Source organism: Oculina patagonica, chromosome 4 (assembly GCF_052425735.1).
Source record: "Oculina patagonica isolate OP01 chromosome 4, crgOcupat, whole genome shotgun sequence".
NCBI classification, from domain to species: domain Eukaryota; kingdom Metazoa; phylum Cnidaria; class Anthozoa; order Scleractinia; family Oculinidae; genus Oculina; species Oculina patagonica.
The window spans coordinates 60,560,745-60,581,340 of record NC_135761.1 but is presented as its reverse complement, the minus strand read 5'-3'; the positions used below and the strand labels follow the sequence as shown (position 1 = coordinate 60,581,340).

Below are 20,596 nucleotides of genomic sequence, written 5' to 3'. Positions count from 1 at the left end.
CTGCGATATAGTCAATGCCAGTTCCCTCTCAGACAGGAAACAATAATCAAGTGACTAGGAAAAACAACCCAGATTTTAAATTTTAATGATGAGAAGTTTAAATAGATAGTAAGAGAACAAGTTTCAACCTGCAAAACATAGCGGGAGGGAATATTTGAAACTATCCACCCGCGTTCCATGGCTCTGTCGTATATTCTTAAATGATCTAAGATCTAAACGTCGCGAATTTTTAGTTCGTTTTGCTAAAGATAAAAGATAATTTATAATTCTTTCTAGAGATCTAGAAATCACTAACAATTCTCGGTAAGTTTCTATTTATAAGCAACTAATTGTGTATTTGCTTTGCCTGGCTCCCATAGTTTTGTTTACTAAAAGCAAAATGTAATGACCACTCTAAAGAGCAACTTCCCTCTAAGGCCACGATCGCCAAGTAGTAATAATCTTATTCTCGAATGCGAAAATCTAAATCGAGCACAGAAAACGTTTAGATCTCGCACGAGAACAAAATAGGACTTTTAGAAATTAATTAAATGCGTTCTTACTCTTATCTAAGTAAAGGAGTAAAAGTGTTTTTACTTGAAGATGTTTATACCAACTTTTCCGCTAACAGGTTACTTGCCAGTGCTTCGTTAGTTTTTTCTTTCTTCAGCTTAGCTTGTAGAAATTCAACCGGAAAAATTGTAGCCAAGTGTTTCTCTCACACTGTGCAAATCCTGTTAACAAATATGTCACCAGTAAGCAATTTATGACTCCAAGAAATAGCAATGTTCTTTACAGTCTAAGGTTATAGAATATTTCTTGAATACATGGTCGTCTTTTACAATCTAAAGATCAAGTAACAACGTTAAACCAGTCAAAGTAAGTAAACACCTTACAAGTATTCGCGGTTTTGTTAGCGAATAAATATTTTTTCGGCTTTGATCTGTCCTCACTTTCTGTGAAATAGCTTAACACTGTTAACAGTGCATTTCTAACTTCTAATTTTATCTTTTTCAGATTCAAAATGAAGTCGGTGATTCAACTCTTGAAGTTCATTACGATGCTCTTTCTTATTTCGCATCTATCAGAAGGTTTGGAGTTTCTCTTTATTGGACTTGTTATAGGAGTTATTATGGAAATTTAACTGATATGTTTACCGTTTATATTCGATTTAACGCCTCCCTTGAATAAACACTGCATTTTAATCCAGAAATATTAATAAACGCCGCCCTCGAATAAACGCCGCATTGTGATGCGGCGTTTATTCGAATAATAGACTAAAAAAGCAAATGCAGTAATTATCAACTTTGAGCAAGCTTCAGTACTTATTTTCCTTTCATTGTAACAATGTTTTAAGATATTGAAAATGACTTTTAAGACAAGCACTATACAGTTCCTATTCTTTAAAGTTCAAATGTTCAGTTACATTAAAACGTAGTTAAACGCCGCCCTCATATAAACGCGGCCCTCAAATAAACGCCGCAATCGAATCACTAAAAATTTAATAAACCCATGGCGTTTATTCGAATAAATACGGTATATTCATTTGCTTTTTACGGAGATGTTCGGTTTTAATGAGGACTCAGTTAACTGCATTTATAAACTGTTACTGTCGAGCCAGACAATGTAACCAGGGTGCTGGTTTAGGGGAGGAAGACCCATTTGAACAATTCGAATGTTGTTTTTGTTATTGACGTAAAAAGAATTTTGAGAATGGTGTCATTTTCAAATAACAGGTGCAATATATATATTTGTTTACAGTATAGAGCGTTTTCACATGACGTTACGGCGGCCATTTTGGTGTTGCAAAACGATAAAAAAAGAGGCCATGTTGGTGTACCAAGCTAATCTTGTGGGATTTGAAGTCTTTTCTTATGTAAACGCTTTCTTAGAGAAGATTATTCTTCTCCCTGCATGACATAATAAGAATAATGTTCTAAGAAATTCTAAGACTTACTCTAATTAATTACTCTAATTGCATCTTTCGAATAACAAATAAAACTAAAGCATACTTGTAAAACCTTCGAATTCAGTGTCCATAACTTAAAGCTGATTTCCAGTCCGTACTGCGCAGACTCGGGGTTTGTTTTCGTTTTTGTTTTGAATTCGTTGAAACGTTACACTTCGTTGACAGCATACATGAAGTTTTTTAGTCCGCCATTACAGTTCGCATCGTTCAAGAATTTCCGATGAGCTGAAACGTCGGTTTGAAATAGCGTCAAGGTTCTTCTACTTGTTATTATTTGTTCTGCAAGGATATCTGGCGTTAATAATGAAGAAACAGGTAAGTTTGTCACGTAATTTTTAGTTTTGCTTTGTTTGTGAGGCTCACATAAACATTGCAGCCGAGATTGCGCAGTACGGACTGTAATTCATCTTTAACTGTTGCCTTTTTACAGTTAGGGCCTGCCGAGTATAGGTGACTACAAGGCCATGAAAGTACGTTAAAAAATGAATAATTCTTAAGGGTAACATCATATGGTCTGAAATGGAACAACAAACAAACGGAGCTAAAAAGTTTATTGGATTGATGTTTGTGGCATGAGCCAAGGGCAAACATGATTTTAAGTACCAAATTAAGAAAACTTTTGACATACTTTAGTAAAGATCTTCTGTCTATGTGATCAAATATTTCAGCTCAGGATAGTTCATCCAGCGACAACCCTGTTAACAACTGCTACACTTTTCATGACGTCGCCAGTACATGGGACGAGGCTCGTGAAGCGTGTCGGAAAATTGGAGCTCACCTGGTTACCATGGAAACAACGGAAGAATGGAACAAAGTGAAAAGCTTCATTGCAGAGAAAGTACAGGAAAGCAAAAGCTACACGCACTGGTACATTGGGCTGCGTAAAGAAGGTGAAACGTGGAAATGGACCGAGGCAGGTCCGCCTGGCGTCGTTGTGGCTACAGATGACAGCCGCTGGCAGCGAGGCGAGCCTTCTGCTCGCGGCCCCGAGCCTGAAGATTGTGGAGAAATTAATTCCAACTATCAAAATCAGTTGGGCCACTTTAATAATGTCGAATGTAATCGTAACTATCGTGCATTTCCACGTGGATACATCTGTGAAAATTTTTAAAGCCTACTTTTGAACAAAAATTCACAAGAAGAGTTAACTTAAGGCGCGTGTTTTCATTCACAATTCTGGAATGAGAATGGCCAGAATGTGAAATGCGCGCATATTTCTATTCCGCATTCCTATTCCGGAATGGACAGAACGCCATTCCATCCATTCAGCTCCCAGGGGCAGAGTGAACAGAATGTTGCGAATGAAAATCCAAGATGGCGGACGGCATTGCCCGAGAGTCGAAGGATTTTTTTATTTATTTATTTATTTATTTATTTATTTATTGTAACACACAGAAAAAAAAAAAAGAGTCGAGAGACGAAGGATGTATCTCCTCTTCTTTGTGAATAGCACTGCCAAAACAATCGGTACTACAGAACATTCTTCCTTCTCTTTATTAAGTAGAAAAATTAATTAATTAAAATGCAGGCAGTCCAAATTATTCCTAGCATTCTATTCCAACTATTCTCATTCTATAATTGTGGGTAAAAAAAACGCACCCTTAATCAATTCACATGCTCAATATCACTGTAAGTGAAAATAAAAGTGTAAGCAAAACAAAACGACTAACTATTAAAATAAAAACAAGTCTTAAATGCAGCACGAAAATTGTTCTTCACCTTATTGACCTAAATCTCACAGCAATCTCTTGTTGATATTTAAGTGGTTTTCTGCGAATAATGTTATGACATCATGATCCGGGTGTCAAATGATGAGATAAAGGTGATTCCTCAGTTTTGCATTGCTCATTCTTACTGCGCATTATTTCACGCATGATTCGCTCGCGCACATAAACAAAATGGCGGCTCTTTCTATACGGCTTGGCCCGCGAAGTAGATAAATCGTCGTCTTGCTCTCAAACGAGCACGGTGACCTATATTCTTTATTATGTGCAAGTTGTATTGTTTGAGTCAAACGATTTAAAAAATAATAATAATAAACCGAGGGAAACAAATATACAGCTTAATGCGTATTGCACAAAAGTGTTACTCGGGAACGAAGTTATGACCTTGAAAAAAAAAAACGACCCGAGGACCGTTTTGATTCAATGTCGTTTATATTTTGTGATTTTCCCCATAAGTTATATATTACATTGTTTCTTATGCTCGATACTTTCTACTTATCAAGTTTTTGTTACAGTGTTACCTTAAAAAACTTTGCCTTCAGCTAACGCAATTTTAAGGTAATGTGAGCCGATGAAATGACGCTCGTGATTTGTACCACAACAGGCATAAATGAGGTAAGATTGGCCCATTATAACTCTTTTGCAAGCACGGTGGCTTATCTTTTTTTATTTTTTCAAAATAGTGCTTAGCAGAGAACGTTCGTGGAAAGCTTCAAAGAAATCTGTCGTCAACTTTTATTTCTGAGGAAACATTACAAGCATTAGCTAGTTCCATTCTGATACTGAAAATACAAATATGATCTATTTAGACAATCACTTTTTCCAGATGGTTTGTTTTCTTAAAAGCTAGAGTCACGGTTATTTCTCAACGACAAAACACAACTTGTCATTAACAGCCCTGATTAGTATGAACTACGCATTTTCTAAGCTGTCTATTACTCTTCAAGATTAAGTAAAAAAACAACAACACAAAACCCAGGCACTTAAAAGATGCCGTATTAAACAGCCTCTATTCAACAAAATAAACCGTAAAAGTAAACCTTGTACACTATTTTAGGAAACCATATTGAATATAACAACCTACGTCTCACGTCGACTTTACTTAAACTCGAATTCGAGTGTAGTCACAATCTCAGTCATACAGACTATGGTAGCGTTCTTTTAAACCAAACTAAATCTGGATTTTGCAATCAAAAATACCATTTACCGTTTCATTTATAGACAAACCAATCCCAAATTACAATCCGAACAATTCCCCCCCGGTTGGGGATCATTGAGAGTGGTAATATTTTCGTTCCATTTGAGCGAGATTGATCTAGTTCGGCCCCTTGTCGTTGTGGCTGGATCTGTTTTTTTTTTTTTTAGATTTTCGTTTCAGCGGACACGAAGATTTAAACAATCTGAACTAACTAGATGCGAAAATGAGTTGCCAGGAATGTTACCAAGATATTAAAACCCATAACTGACGTGCTAGCTCTCACGTTTTAAGGCTTCATACCTGGGTTTTAACCAGTTATAGCCTTGAAATTTTTAAGGTAAAAAACAATATCAATTGCCTCAATTAGTCTTAATCGCTTCCACAGTGCGAACATCATTTCTTTATTTTCACTTACTTACTAACTGACTGACTCAGTTACATGAGCTCTGAAGTTAACTTTCCCAAACATAAATGATACAAATTTCCAAAACAGTTTCCCCGTTGGTTAATAAGTCCTACTTAAATTTTCAATTAGGGCAAACGTTCCTTTAAAATACATCTGACCGAGAAACAGCTACACAGCGTAAGCAGCTGGTCACATTCAGAATTTGCATGGAGTAGCTTTTAATTACAGCTATGGTTAACTATCCAACTGTTTTTCCTGGTATCGTGACTAGAACAAAATGTTTTCAGCTTTAAAGCATAAAGGCAGTGTTCCTTCAACGCCAGCTCTGTGTACAAACCCAAGAGTCCACCAGCAAGCAGACCAGCGGAAATCCCCACTGTGAGCAGGCTCAGTGCAAACTCTTGACTGGTTCTGCCAATGACTTCGTCTCGCACCACGTGAGCTGAATTTACATATATGGCACCAGCCGCGAAGCCGCCAGTGAAACACAATGCCATGGTCACGCCGACTTGCGGGACGAAGCGGTACCAAGACATCGTGACAAGAAAGAGATTGTGTGACACGACAATCAAAGCCAGAATCCATGTCTTGTTGATGCGCACGCGCTGGACTTGGCTGGGACAAGTGTAAGAAAATATCAGCAAATACGAACAACCAAGGAAGTTACCGAGGCGGTCACACATGCTGTAGTAGTTGTAGTGCTCGTGTGAACGAAATGGCGCTGACTTAAAAGCCAAAGTTGTGACAACGGCGTAGTTTGAAAGGTAATCTGCGACGTATTCGCAGTACAGGAACAGAATCAGGGGCAAGATAAGCCAGCCAATCACACAGCGCCGGGACCACGTGAGTTTATTCTCGAAAGACTGGTCAGCTGCCGCCAAGAGCTCGTACTTGATGCTTTTATGAGTGGACGGCTTTGCCCAGGGTTCCTTGAGAGGGCTGCGATCCACAAAAGCGTACACAAACAGGAATAACAATATGCCGGGTAGAATGATAGCTATAGCGACTCGGGGCACCACACAAAACCATTTCACGGTGGCTGCAAAATATTAACAAGCGATTCAGCCCGATTTAAAATATTCTCAATTTTTAAGATAAACTGTTATTGTTATTATGGACATTAAAAGTTAGTTAGAATGTAGCTCGTTTAGCCCCCAAAACGACTAGCTCTAAGTCTTATCTCTTAACTTGACATCGGTAAGCCCTCAGTAAGACGATTATCCCCAAATAAATCCTCAAAAGATGAGCAAAAACCGACTTTAAACATTTAAGTATTTGAATAATACAAAACTGAAAATTATATTTACTTACAACAAAATAAGATGAATTCGTTCGAGCAAAAATGTAAAATGTTGGAGCAAAAGAATTTAAGTCAAGAGACTAACAAATAAAAGTATCTTTGTACAATAGATCCTCTCTTAGTTTGATTGCGATAAGTGTATCAGCATTTTTTGTAATGAAATACCGTAAAATTCCGGTTATAAGTCCTGGGCTTATACGACTTCGTAAGGGGTGGGCTTGTAAGCGGAGGGGCTAAGCGGAATAATGACCGTTTAGTCAGAATGCAGATCATTTCTTTAATAGTCATCCATGGTGAGCGAGTTAAACACACTTGTAACCTTAATTTTCTGATGAATACTGCTACTTTAAGTATAAGCTGATTCTAGCAAATACTAAGCACAACCCAATGACCAAATACTGGGAAACTCGTAATTTGATTGGCTATTCGGGCGCGTCGAGCTCCTTCCATCGATAGAAGGAGCTCGGGAAGCACCTGGGTACACTTAGCAAAAGAATACTCTAAACAAAACCGTCATCAAATCATTTTGTTTTCCGATGTACAGGTTTCATAGCTAAAACAGCTCCATTGCTCGCTCTTGGTTTTTGTCAACTTTGTTAGTTGAATCACGGCTTCACCCCTTGCCAACTATTGAGATTCAAGCTCGTAGACTTAGTGTTTAATGGAAATTGGAAACTCAACAGATTACACTGAATGTATTTATTGGGTGACGTGGTTCGTTGATCCAAAATGAATAAAGATTTTTCACTTAATTAATTCTATCTTTTTCGTTGTAGCATGACATTTTATTATGGTAGACTAGAGAACGAGAGCCTTGTAATTCTTTGCTCATAAATTAGTTTCATACAATCGATAAGCGCTTTAACTCAGTTTCGACGCGCAAAGCGTGATATTTGAGTATGTCGTGATATCACGCCCAAATAATTAACACTTGAAAAACAAATAAGTACAAATAATTCAGTTCATCTTGTCAAATATCATATCTGGATCAGACAATATTTATTTACTCACCAGTATAATACAACGGTCCTATCATTGACCCTATTGCTAATCCAGTTGCGAAAGCACTAGTTGTCACCGGGCTGTAAAAGGCAGTCAGCGAGAGAAGCGTTATCTCAGCTAAAGATGTTCCCACTTCTGCTACGCCAATGCCAGCCAAACGAACGGCGGGATCAGAGCTTACAACCAGCATGAGAAGACCGCAGGCGAAGAGGATGAAGATGATGACCATTTTGTAAATATGAGGAATTTTCTGAAGCATCCACGGCACTGTTAATTTGACCACCAGTGGTGGCACCCCAGCTGCGAGAATTCCCGTGGCAGCCGTGATAGAACTTTCCGCCAAAACGTCGCTTGCAGCCGCCAGCATAATCTCATGGTAGACGATGGTCAGTACGCCGAAGCAAAAAAAGAGGAAAGCGGTTTTATTTTTACCTTCGTTTGGCGTGTCCATGTTAGTTTTAATCGTACAAGACTGAAATTACGTATGCGAATAGCTGGCTGAAAATCTCGCAGCTAAGGAACTGTTAATAAATTAGTTTGCATTGTTATTGAATTTGGACGGAATGAGATAAAAACAAGAAGAAATTGAAACACCTTTGGATCTTCGAAAAGAGTTTGGATAGTATTAGGATCCATTCATCATTTTTATTGTTCAAAGACTCTCGATTAGATGTTTTCAGAACCCGGTTTCATATTTTTCAAAGACTTGACTCGCATGTTCGTTGTTTAGTAACGCGGCCCATGTGAATTAATAATGATTTATCACCAGTTTGTCACATTTTGTCAATATTTAGATAATGCAAATCCTTGCGATGATTATGAATTGTCAGTTTTTAGTGATGAAGAAGAGAGAATAGTTCAGGCGGTATCCAGACGACTCGCCCCCAATCTTAAGAGAATATTATTTGTCCCCGACTTGTGTTTTTTAGAGAGTGAAAACCTGAATATTTCTCGTTCTTAAAGCGTGTGCAAAGAGAGACAACTTTAGCAAACTGTTTGTTAGCAAAACGACTCACGTATGTATGCACTCTTTGCGTGTAGCATGTCCGTTCGCATGTTTAGTGTTTTGATTATGCAATTAATTTCCTTTCAGCCAACTTCGTTGTGTCTGTTGTGTCTTGTCAAGGGAATGTAAATTTTACTACTAGTCTAATAAATTGTAGAATCAATTTAAAGCTAATGTCCTATGAATTAATTAATTTGTTTTCGTTTTCCTTGTTTTAAAATGTTATTTTAAAATCTGTAAAGTAAAACGCGTCAATTACCAAATTGGTTTATGCAATCCAGTAACACTGCATGCAAGCTGCAGTTAGATAACAGTCATTTCACGCACAAGTTGTCAGCTATGTTTAATTACGTTAATTTTTTTGACACATTTTCCTAAAAATTATTCACGACCCCCTTGTAAAACGTCATTGCTTATGCATGCATTGCGTGCCATCAATTATAGAAGTTGCTGCTAGCAAAATCGGCCTATTTTTATGGGGACATTACCATCGTCTTTGACTTGCTTGGTCTTAGATTGATTATTTTCAAGTTCTGTCTATGGTTCAGTCTATTTCCATTCGTCTGGGGGAGGGGTGAGAGGGTTACCGCAAAACTGCGTCGTTCGTCGTCTAGAGGACTGGGTACACCGGAAGTAACGTAAGCTCTCTCGGACCCCCAGGCAGATTCCGTAAACTCGACCCGGATTATCCAAAATGGCGGCTTCTGGGCTGTTTGGAGCTTTGAGGCACTTTTCGCGTGTAGCAATGTGTCCCATGCGCAATTTACAGAAACCTTCATCTGTTTTAATGTTAACGAGGCATAAGAGTTCTTCAACTCAGCCAAACTCCGCTCAAAATGCAAAAGAAGCGAACTGGAAATGCAGACAAGATTTGGCGACTGCGTTTCGGGGGCTCCATTGGTATGGTTTGAGTGAAGGTGTTTGTACGCACTTGACAATGATGGCCCCTGCAATGAGCGGTGAAGGAGAAGTTATGCTTATGATTCCTTACGGTCTTCACTGGAGCCAGGTTTGCAAGAACTTTTAATTATTTGAATTACACTATTACAAAAAACCCACCCTAACGCCCCACCTGATCAGTCATTGGGCTATTGCATTTAATATCCGAACCCCCCCCCCCCCCCCCCCCCCTGTTGAGGACAGGTATTTTCAGGTCTTTCATTCTTACCCCCAAAGAAATCCGTTAAAAACGTCTAAAATGCCTTATACCCCAATGAAATTCTTTGAAAATGTGCTAAACCCCCACGAATTCCATTAGAAACGCATTCTTTATACTCCATAATATATAGATTTAGGCAAGCCTAAAAGCGGAGCTCCCCATTTATTTCATTTTCACTGGAGCTTACAATGTTTTCATTCTAGTGAATAAGCGGCCAAAGTACTAATGTTTATGGCGGTTTATAGGTGCGACACAAATTTAAATAGCTCACGGTTATACTGAATGTCAGCAGTACGACAAAAATAATCTTAAAGCGGGGCAAAATCATTACTCATGGCATGAAAAATTACTTTAGAGTACAGTAAATTATCTGCTTTCTAGCAATAGAAAATAGTTTCGCGATCCTGTTATAGTTTCGCAGCAGTTTAGTAGACTCCACAATATCTATTACATTGATATAGGATATATTCCACATATATTACAGTTTCTGTCGGATTAGCTCAATCGGTAAGGTGCTAGCCTGCGGATCCGGAGGTCGTGAGTTCAAATCCCGGAGGGTCAATTTTTTTTTTTTTTTTTTTACCCCGTAGCAATAAAATGGTTTGTTTATTATATCAACCCGATTTAGCTTTCGATACTCCTTCATGTACGATGCTGGCTTTACAGATAGACACGAAAGTCATCGATCGATTATGGCTCTCAATGTCCACTTTTTTGGCGGTCGATTACTTTCTACACGTAATTTTCAGCCACATTTTGTTTCATTGCTTCTTGTTTTTCTTTTCAAACCTCTTTAAATTTTAAAGGCCGCCTTTATACGGCCGCCTTTATACGGCCTTCTTGCTTCACTATTTCTACCATCAAACTATGGCGGCCATCTTGCGCAACTCCGTATGTACGACGTACGCGCCCGTGAACCATGCCGCTATCCATGTTGACCATGAAAACTCATTTCGATAGTGTTCCTTCTTTCATGCGTATGGTGCTACGCTTAGGGAGCTCCGCTAATAAGAATTCCATAACTTTTCACCCTTACCCCCTGAAGAATTCCCTTATATTTTTGTCCTACCCCTAAGGAAATCCACGGATTTTTACCCTTGCCCCCAAAGAATTCCACTGTTCCTCAACACGTCGGGAACAAAAATTTTATGCAATAGCCCATTGCAGACTGCAGACTAGACTGCACACTTTGCACTCCGGTTAGCCTACTATTCATTCCGTTTAGCCCGAATAGAGCTACGGTTTAATAGCCTGGTTACAGTTAGCTTTCAATGATGGTTTATTATGATGCAAATGTAAGACACTGCTCCCCGGCTAAAGGACTGCTCTGTTGTCATTGTATACCTGAAAAAAAGGAAATAATTAATCGAGGCAGCCATTTTCTTTCTTTGATGACCATCATGTATCCGCAAGCTCGCTTTAAGCCTGGGCTGAAATTTTAACGTGATTACATGAGGTTTTCAGCCCGTTTGCCTGGGTTGAGATTTTCCAGTCCGGATGGGGGTACCACATGGGGTTGAACTTTTAGCGCGGGCTAAAATTCGCCATGTAATGAGACCCTTAATACTTAACCCCTACAGCTACAGAAATCGATAATAAAGTCTTCACACCCTGGGTCCCAGGCTTTTTTACTCTAAAAAATTGAAATGACGATTAATTTTTATGTAAGGGTCCTTTACAGTTATGTTTATACCCCATAGCACCCAAACGAAAAAAAAAAAAAAAAAAAAAAAAAAAGAAAAGAAAAAAAAGAAAAAGAAAGGAAAAAGAAAACAAATAAAAAGACAAATGTGTTTTGTCCCAGAAGGAAAATATTCAACACATGTAAATGCTTATTTTAAATAGAAATACGATAATGTTTAGTAGGTGTCTTTATTCATACTATACCCTGATAAAGTTCTCACGTCATTGTGGCTTGTTTAGGAGGGGGGTGAATAGAGGTACGCAAATCCGCTGATCCGTACTTGTTTTTGGCTAGATTTGTCAATCCATCACTATTTTCATTTGAATCTGAATCCATATTACTTGAAAACTTTGTGCAGTTTCACTCCAGCAGGCAGTATAAGTCGTTTTCATGCCATTTTTTCAAGAAGTTTCTTTTCATGGTTTATTTTTGCGACAATTCCGCCAACGTACCGACGAAGACCAACCAAAGTGATCTGAGAGTCATTTAGTATCCACGATCTGAACTTCCTGGCATGAAGAGTTCAAAATCTGCTCCAAAATTCTCAGCTTATCTGCATTCTTCTGTATTTTTAAAATCCATGAATCCACTCAATATTTTGCAATAATCCACAAACCAGGGGCTCTTTAAGGCTAAATCTGTCGATCCGCGAACCCAGGGTTTTCAATAAGAGCTGGCGGCCAGTGAAATTCGCCAGATACTTTGAGTGATTTTGCCACCTACTTTTCCGGTACTTTGACGGACAAATTAACTCAAATTTTACAGACAGCAAATACATTAAAACAGTCATATTTATTTTATTCAAAACATTTACATTTATTTCTGTCTACTCCTAAACTGTTGCTGCCTACTCTGATTCTTATTGAAAACCCTGTGCAAACCTATTCACCCTCCTTGTTAAGTGTATATTTTACTGAATATGTACAAATTATCATTGTAGTGCCTGAAACTTTAAAACTGTCCTTTTTCTCCAAATTTGCATTTAGCTCTGCATGTACATGTAATTCCTTTAAGCACTCGTGTTAATAATGCAAAACAGCATATTATTTTTCTTTGTATATGAAACCATTTATAACAAGAACTGCAAGCAGTTTATAATCGTGTGGGTAATTTTTGACCACCCGACCTCTTTCAGTGCTTTGGCTTAAAGGCACGGCACCGCACAGTAAAATCTTTAGAAAAGCAGTCACTTGAGAAACACACAAGTCGTGTTTGCGTTAGTCACGGAGTGAACGTGACATGAATTTCCTTTACCACGTCATAGCCACATGCCTAGCCGGAAAAATGCCTGCTTACGCATGCAAATATTTATTTTGTTCCGAATGTTCAATAAAATAAACCCAAACCAGTTCATTTAAAAGAAAGCCAAATCACGCCAAAATAAAGAGTAGACTAAGGCCATCCCATTGTGTTTCTCCGTTTAGCGTCTTCCGACAAGCTTTTGGTAATTCCCCTGGCGCGATGACGTGTATCCCGTGCTTTGGCACATTCTTGCTGAGCTTGCAACTTACGTTTCGATAACGTTTCGATTCTCAAAATACCGTCAACTCAAAACAAAAATTGGGCTATCCAGAAAATAAGTCGTCGTTTTGCAATATTTAACACATTCCGGGTAATTTGTACGACTTGTACTCGCTCCGAGCCAAACGCTTGAGTAACACAACAATAAATATTTCACACAAACAGAGCGCAGAGTATTCAAACAGAAAATAGGTGAATGATTATTTATAGCTACAAGCGAGAGATCGCGTGACAGGGGTCTGACGTAGTGGTAGTTTCAAATAGCTTGGACATGTCCAAGCGGTCTTGGTTTTCGCTATGTGATTATATTCAGCCTTCTCTTCTTGTAAAATATTCTTTTAAAATTATACATTTCAGAGAGCAGAGTGTTCGTGTTAAACGCTAGTGATCGGCTGATTGCTATTAAATATTAAATCTTGCGTGACCGTGACAGAAGAGCCGGCTGGGCCGCGTGGGTCTGGATCGATTTACCGACAAAAAAAAAAAAAAAAAATTCCGTGCAGATTATGAATCGGGCCCAGGCCCCGCCCGATTAATAAATGTTACAGTCCTTTATGTAAGCTGTTGAACTCAGTGTTATTAATTCTGTGGGTTTCTATGGCTTAGTTTGGAAAAGGCATTTTAGGCAGAGTCCCACAAATGTATGCCTGAAGCCATGTTTCTTGTTTTAATTTAGGCAACCCCATCATCTTTGCTTGGTGTAAATGATCAACTTCAACTGGTGGAAGGCCAAGGTCACATGCAGACAGAAAGTGTTGCAATTCACAAAGGTGTCCATGATGCCAGGCCAGATGCTGTGTGTGTTTTTCATCTTCACTCGCCATACACTACAGCTATAGGTAACTTGTAATGAGTGCAGTTTTATGTGCTTTTTCTATTTATTTTTAGTAGAACTCAGCTGTGTTCTATTGAAATCCGCGAATCTGATTGGTTCTCCCACTGTTTTCTATTCGCCGACAGAAAACAGTCGCGCGCGCGAGTAGCTTTTTAAGTGGTAAATTTTCTTGATTTTTGTCTTCAAAGTGCACAATATTGTAGGTTTTGGACTACAATCCTTTAGAGTTTCTACTAAAACAATTAGACTACTCGCCCTCGTTTTCTATGAGCGATAGTCCACTCGGCTGCGCCTCGTCGGCTATTTACTCATAGAAAACTCAAACTCGTAGTCTAATTGTTAAATAACAGAAACCCAGAAGAGTTGAAATATGTAACTCCCTATGACTGGTATTGTACAAAACATCAAATGCACATTTGTTTCCAGAAAATTAATATTTGGAAAATCATGAGAAAAACTCAGTCAAATCAATATTGTAATATTTGGATTAAATTGACAGGGTACACTAGAATGGTTATCTGTCACAAGTGTGAGGCAAAGAAAAAATCTGGGAATTTAACCAATGGCTTCAAAGATACCAATTGGACACTCTAACAATTGTTAGTTTGGGTAAGATCATACGTAACGGTGACTTAGAAAAGCAGGTGTGAGGATTGACCTCTCTAAATCAACCTCATTCCTAGGGTCTCTGGGAACAAGGTTGCCTCTAAATGGTTTTGTCTTCAACCCATATCAGATTAACTAGAATAGGAAAACATTGATAGGACATTGTCAAATAAGCTAATGGTAGCAATTTAACCAGTCATTTGTCAATGTGTATACCTTAGCCAGAGTTTAATTTACAGAAAAGTTTCCCTTTGCATTACTAGAAATGGACATCAGGTTGTTGTCAAGCAAACTTTTTTGCCCCCCCCCCCCCCCATTCACCACCTTCACCAGGATTACTTTGGATAGCCTGATGCAATAAGAAAATGCATTAGAATATAATATATATATTTGTTTTGTCAGCTCAAGGTTGTCTCCTTCGCAACTGTTTTTAGTGTTGTCACGCAATGCGTGACAACAGTAAAAACGGCTGCAGAGTAGACTAGCTCAAGGAGGCTCAATGTAGTTTTTTAGCCCTAGGATGGTTGTTTTGAAAATGAAAATTATCTAGGAAGCCAATGTTTGATTTTTTGATCAAATATATGACCAAAGTTTAATTTTGTTACTGCTTCCTTAGTCACAAAGGTTTTCATTGCAACGGTGTCATTTTCTTTTGTTTTCAAACACGCCCTAATTTTCTCGAGATCTACATTGAATCTAGGCTCGATTTTCAGCTGCTTTTCAGGAAAATGAGCCCACGGTCCTCCCCCTTTCCGTTAAAAAATGTGTTCACCCCCAGGTCCCCAGCAGGGACTCAGATTTTTTCTTCGTCCCACGCTCGTATCATGTTGAATAATTTCTCCACTATTTATTAACAAGGTTGAAATTTACCATCTTAGTTTATTATTTACTACACATTTGATGATTTCGACATTGCTGATCCTAGCAGTATTAAAGAGTTAATTGCCCAGCTCACAACGAGTCTCTCTTAGCTCAGTTTGTAAGAGTGCCCAACCGGTATCTGGGAGGCCATCGGTTCGATTCCCGTCGGGGACTCAGATTTTTATTTTTCCCCATCCATTATTGTTAAGAGCGCTCTGTTGCTTATTTTGTTTGTTTGTCTTTGTAGTTTCATTCGGTTAATATTTTTGTTTTCTACTCATTTGTCTTTCAACAGAAATGGAAAAAAAAAATGTATATCAGCTTTGGGTTAGCCTGCGAACAGGCTTTCCGTAGCGCTCGATTGACGGTCAAAGCCTATTCGCAGGCTAGCATACATACATGTATACATACATACTTTATTTGATAAGTAGGCTGAGTAAAAGGCAGCCAAAGGGCTGATGTGGACCTACTATACTAAAAATTAAGAATTACATTTGTAAAAATTTTACATTTATAAATTTAGAACTAGTACCGGTATATACAAATAAGTCAGAATTTACTAATACTAACGTGAAAAGAAGAGAAATTTACATACATCATCAAATAATAGATTTAAATTTAAAAAAATATAAAATCATCCTTTTTGTTAGCAACTACTGTTGCCCCCTTTTCAAATGAGAATTTGTCTATAATTTTAACATGTTTACGTAAAATTTGTTTAAAAGAATAAGAATTATCTGGTACTTTAACTAATATATTTACAAAATTCCAAATTACAGGACCTCTGTATTGTAGAGTGTTTCTGCCAGTCTCTGATTTAAATCTAGTCAGTCTCTGATTTAAATCTTGGGTAGAAAAAGATAAAAAAAAAATAAAGAAAAAATATCATTTAAAAACATAAACTGCCTGTTGCATATGTTGGACAGCAGTTTCTCCACTGCCTGTCCCGCCGGGGACTCAGATTACTTCTTTGTCCCACGCTTGTGTCATGTTGAATAATTTCTTAACTACAGTAGAACCCCGATAACTCGAACTCTGAAGGGAGACGAAAAGTAGTTCGAGTTAGCGGGGTCTCGAGTTATCGGGGTCGATTAAATATTCAATTTGCCAAGTTAATAATTGATAGTGTACTGATTTTTCAGCACATCAGTGCACAGTACAGTGCAAATTAAACTTATCTCATCAGAAACTCTCACACGATCGTACATTTTTACGATAAGAGTGGAAAATTACTGTCAGATACGTGATCTATTTCTAACTAGAACCACTACGTGGAACTTACCGGGGCCCAATGGGTGGGACACGGGATTGCATAAATAGACACAGCGGTCAAACGCCAAGGGCCTGCGTTGTAGTAAAACTTTCGGGCGAGCTGTTTCCGCCTAAACTATGTAAACAAGAGCATTTTACGGACAAAAGTCAAAGAGCTTGTTACTTTTTGCCAAAAACTAAGGAAACTAGCTAAAAGCTAAGGTTTATACTTTTACATGTAATTTTAAAAATCTCCCGAGTTTGACTACGAGTGTCGAAACTCAGAAGTTATGTAAAATTTATTACTCCTTTACATGTTGATATTAACTGGTGCATCGCAAGGGTTGGGGAACGTGTCGTTTCCCCAAAAGCTATAAACTCTCTCTTGACTGTCCTCCATGCCTGGTGCTTTTCAAAATGGCGGATAAGATTTCAATGAGCCAGCGATATATCTCAAGTCAAGTCAGCGATATATCCCTAACAATGTAACGTTGAACGACGACACAAACTGCATTTTATGACCGGTGGCGCCAGCCTTCGGCTGGGCCCCGGTAATTAAAATCAAATTGCTGTAGTATTCGTTTTAGTGTTTAAATCCGATTTCACGACAAGAAGAATTATAAGATATCAATGGGTATACGTGGCGAGCTGCAAGAACATGATAATTCGAGTTATCGGGGTAAATTTGACCCAAATTTTATTCAAGGGAAACAAAATTTAGTTCCAGTTAGCGGGGTTTTCGAGTTATCCGAGTTCGAGTTAACCGAGTAAAAATGACTGAAAAGTGGGTTCAAATCCAAAGGAAATGGAAGTTTGTTCGAGTTATCCGAGTTCGAGTTACCGGGGTTCTACTGTACTGTATTTATCACCGAGCTTCAAATTTACCATCTGTATTACCGGGTGGGAGGCGCGGTGGCCTAATGGTTAGCGCGGTCGACTCCGAGTCGAACGGCCCGGGTTCGAGGCCTGGCCGGGGCGCTGCGTTGTGTTCTTGGGCAAGACACTTTACTCTCACAGTGCCTCTCTCCACCCAGGTGTATAAATGGGTACCGGCGAATTTACTGCTGGGGGGTAACCCTGCGATGGACTAGCATCTCATCCAGGGGGGAGTAGCAATACTCCTAGTCGCTTAATGCTACGGAAACCGGGATAAGCTCCGGCTGTATGGGCCTCATGGCTCGGAGACAGACTTTACCTTTATTACCGGGTATTTACTTTCCTGCACTTATTGTTAAATTGGCGAACTTTTTCAACATTTCTTTTTATTTGTTTGGTTTCTCAGGGATGCTGGAGGAAGAGATGTTTGGCATGTACCATCAGACCCACTGTCGGTTCTACAATGATTTTGCTTATGACTTAAAATATCAAGGAGCAGCAAAGTCATGCGACGAAGGCGACCGTCTGGCTAAACTCATCGGAAACAAGGCAGTCTTGTTTATGTCAAATCACGGCGTGTTATTTACTGCCTCAACTGCAGCTATTGCATTTGACAATGCCTACTTTATGGAAAGGGCTTGCATGCTACAGGTAATAGTTAGGCCCTGTGCACATTACATCGCTTCATCGCACGCAGAGTTACAACGCATGCACAGAGCTATTGTTCAGCTAATTAAACCTTTTGTTCTGTCAGAGATCACATGACGTCAACGTCAACGTTTTCAAAGAATTCCGGTTTCGCCCGTTTTCGTTAGAACACCTAGCCGGCGTTTTGAAAATTAACCCACTTTGGAGAGCGTTTTTGAAAAGTACCGTTTACGGTGACTGAAAACGCTAGGGACTTTAAGATACCTGGACGGCTGACCTCGAGGACGGTGCGGGGACGGTAGAATTTCGCGAGGAGGTTCTTGGCGGGAACTTCTAACGTTAAGAGCCGTCGTGTGTGAACGGAGGACGGCTTCGTTAGTGGATCAATAATTCCTTAGCCCAAAACATGCGAAGAAAAACATTTGGCGCTTCTAGCCCAAAGTCTGGGACCAGAAAGCACAAGCAAGAAAGTTCATAATTTCACGCACGTGGCTTCGCTATCAGCGTTTATGCAAAGCACAGCAAATATATTCGCAACCGCAAATAAAACTTGACTTCTTAACTTTTTATCAGTACCAAACCAAGAATACCATAAAGGACCACCTAACAGAGTAACAGAATTAAAAAATAATGAGATTTTTAAACGAAATCATACAAAAAGCACTCCCGTTCACTGGTGGACGGCAAAACTCTACTTCTCACGTCCTCGACAACAGCTGGACGAAGCTGGACGGCAATGTGCGCGAAGCGGGCATGCGAGGCTACACGCGAAAAATTACTTCCGGTCAGCCGTCCTCGAGGTCAGCCGTCCAGGTATCTTAAAGTCCCTGCTGTGTCAGTGTGGACGGTTGGCCTATCCGGGGAAAAAAAAAAAGATGCATTTTCAAATTTACCCAGGCCGGTGTCGACAGGGCCTTAGATTTTCAGATGTTGACTAGGAATTTACTGTACATGCAGGATAACCCTTATGCAAGGGTTAGTCTTCAGTTCAACTATGCCAAGGCTCACTTGGATACAACAATTGAAGTTCCACACGCCGGAATACTGTCACGTAAAATTTTCGTCTGATTTGCTTATAGAAAATTTTATGTTATGTTTTAAGAAATATCTTCCGTAGCTTCATGTTTTTTCTCGGAATCAACAGTCTCGACAGGGTTATGTTAAGGGTACTAGCTAAAGTTGACGCAGTCGTTTGTTGATTCATTCAATTTTTTTTTCTTCCACAACAACCTTTGAACGAGTGTTTTTGTTTTACAGATGATTGCAATGCAAACTGGGAAGAAACTACGTGAGTTGCCTGATGACGTCAGCAAGTTGACTTACCAACAAACCCAAGACGATTTAGACTTCTACGCTAACGCTCATTTTGAGGGAATTAAGGCCGTCCTTCTTAAAAAAGATTCTGGATTTCTAGATCAGTGAAGGAGAAAAACCTCCTTTTATAGTAGATAATGAATAATGGAAGTCATTTTATCGTTATTTCCGACTACTTCAGCGACCGCCCAAACTCGGTTCGCCGAAATGATTTAGTTATTTCAATAAAAAGTCAACTCTCTCTTAAAGGACACTTCTATAAGACGGACACTGACCTCTTTACGACGGACACCAGGCGTTAGTCTGGTCCCTGCCGTTTTTCAGTCATAGTCATTTAACTTAGCTCCCTTAAAGACAGACACCTCTCTATGGCGGACAGTTTGACCCAGTCCCGACGGTGCTCGTTTTAGAGAGAGTTGACTGTATATTGTCGGAGTAGTTAGTTTCCAAATTATAATGTCAACACTAAATAAATCTCACGGGACTGCAAATGAGCAGGAGGGCATTTTGCGGGCGCATGCGTGCAACCGCTGTACAAAGACCGCGTGATCTTGGGAATAAAAATGGCGCGGAAGATTCAAACTTTGTTTTTTGTACTGTTTATCGTCACATAATTTAATATAGACGTAAATTTCGCTAAGAAAAAGTGTTATGTGTGTGGCCAGGCTCTTATAAAGCAGATTTTCTGGCCTGCTTCGGGATCGTTGTTGCAAATAATGGGAAAATATGTGGGACAGGTAGGAAAGCCTTCACCGACAAAAATCAAACAGGCCGTAAAAAGAGGAAAACATTTATTCGTGTGTGCTAGAGTGTGATATATTAGGATCAAAACTTCACATCAAATCAATTGCTGTAATACAGGCAGAGTGTGAGCAAAATTATAGCTTGTCGGGAGATTTTTTGCCTAAAGGGACGGCCACCAAAGAAAAGGGTTTTCCCTGAGGGGAAAGACATGTTTGGGTGTTCTGCACATGATAATGCAGCTCACTGATGACTCTAAAGCAAAGCCAACTTGCCCTCGACTGGCAAACAAGGTTTCCTGGAACAAGAACTGCAGTTAAATCACATTTAGGCGACACAGAAGTAAAACAGTCGTTATAACATCAATCTTAAAGAAATAAACATTGAATGAAAAATTGAAAATAACATTGTTTATAGTTAAAAATTATTTCTTAAGACATTTTATGCAGCAGTTATTAGAACGTTCCTGAAAAATATATATATCGCTTGTTCGTTTCATGCTATTTTTTGACTGGT

General features: G+C 39.1%; 3 protein-coding genes across 4 annotated transcripts; 2 read left to right on the top strand and 1 right to left on the bottom strand.

The window, feature by feature from the left end:
• The first annotated feature begins 221 nt into the window (after positions 1 to 221).
• LOC144647822 (CD209 antigen-like) lies at positions 222 to 3,075 on the top strand. 2 transcript variants are annotated; one of them, XM_078507535.1, is made up of 3 exons: positions 222 to 303; positions 997 to 1,070; positions 2,617 to 3,075. In XM_078507535.1, exons 2-3 carry the CDS (start codon positions 1,004 to 1,006, stop codon positions 3,057 to 3,059), a joined length of 510 nt encoding a protein of 169 aa, XP_078363661.1. In that variant the 5' UTR covers positions 222 to 303; positions 997 to 1,003; the 3' UTR covers positions 3,060 to 3,075. The 2 variants fall into 2 exon arrangements, with proteins under 2 accessions (XP_078363661.1, XP_078363660.1); XM_078507534.1 differs by lacking the exon at positions 222 to 303 and adding an exon at positions 767 to 858.
• A 2,188-nt stretch (positions 3,076 to 5,263) lies between these two features.
• On the bottom strand, positions 5,264 to 8,040 carry LOC144647773 (uncharacterized). Its single transcript, XM_078507461.1, has 2 exons — positions 7,588 to 8,040; positions 5,264 to 6,315 (listed from the first exon to the last, which is right to left on the bottom strand). The coding sequence occupies exons 1-2, from the start codon at positions 8,027 to 8,029 to the stop codon at positions 5,495 to 5,497; spliced, it is 1,263 nt and encodes a 420-aa protein (XP_078363587.1). The 5' UTR covers positions 8,030 to 8,040; the 3' UTR covers positions 5,264 to 5,494.
• Positions 8,041 to 9,269: 1,229 nt separating this feature from the next.
• Positions 9,270 to 20,451, top strand: LOC144647811 (putative aldolase class 2 protein CC_1201). Its single transcript, XM_078507526.1, has 4 exons — positions 9,270 to 9,593; positions 13,625 to 13,787; positions 17,784 to 18,028; positions 19,283 to 20,451. The coding sequence occupies exons 1-4, from the start codon at positions 9,279 to 9,281 to the stop codon at positions 19,445 to 19,447; spliced, it is 888 nt and encodes a 295-aa protein (XP_078363652.1). The 5' UTR covers positions 9,270 to 9,278; the 3' UTR covers positions 19,448 to 20,451.
• Positions 20,452 to 20,596: the final 145 nt, after the last annotated feature.

Excerpts from the sequence above, each read along its gene's own strand:
- LOC144647811 (XM_078507526.1), top strand. The coding sequence starts at position 9,279 with ATGGCGGCTTCTGGGCTGTTTGGAGCTTTGAGGCACTTTTCGCGTGTA. Across the intron at positions 9,594-13,624 it reads ACGGTCTTCACTGGAGCCAG|GCAACCCCATCATCTTTGCT; the intron begins GTTTGCAAGAAC and ends GTTTTAATTTAG. Across the intron at positions 18,029-19,282 it reads AAAGGGCTTGCATGCTACAG|ATGATTGCAATGCAAACTGG; the intron begins GTAATAGTTAGG and ends TTTGTTTTACAG.
- LOC144647773 (XM_078507461.1), bottom strand. The coding sequence starts at position 8,029 with ATGGACACGCCAAACGAAGGTAAAAATAAAACCGCTTTCCTCTTTTTT. Across the intron at positions 6,316-7,587 it reads AGGACCGTTGTATTATACTG|CCACCGTGAAATGGTTTTGT; the intron begins GTGAGTAAATAA and ends AATATTTTGCAG.
- LOC144647822 (XM_078507535.1), top strand. The coding sequence starts at position 1,004 with ATGAAGTCGGTGATTCAACTCTTGAAGTTCATTACGATGCTCTTTCTT. Across the intron at positions 1,071-2,616 it reads TATTTCGCATCTATCAGAAG|CTCAGGATAGTTCATCCAGC; the intron begins GTTTGGAGTTTC and ends CAAATATTTCAG.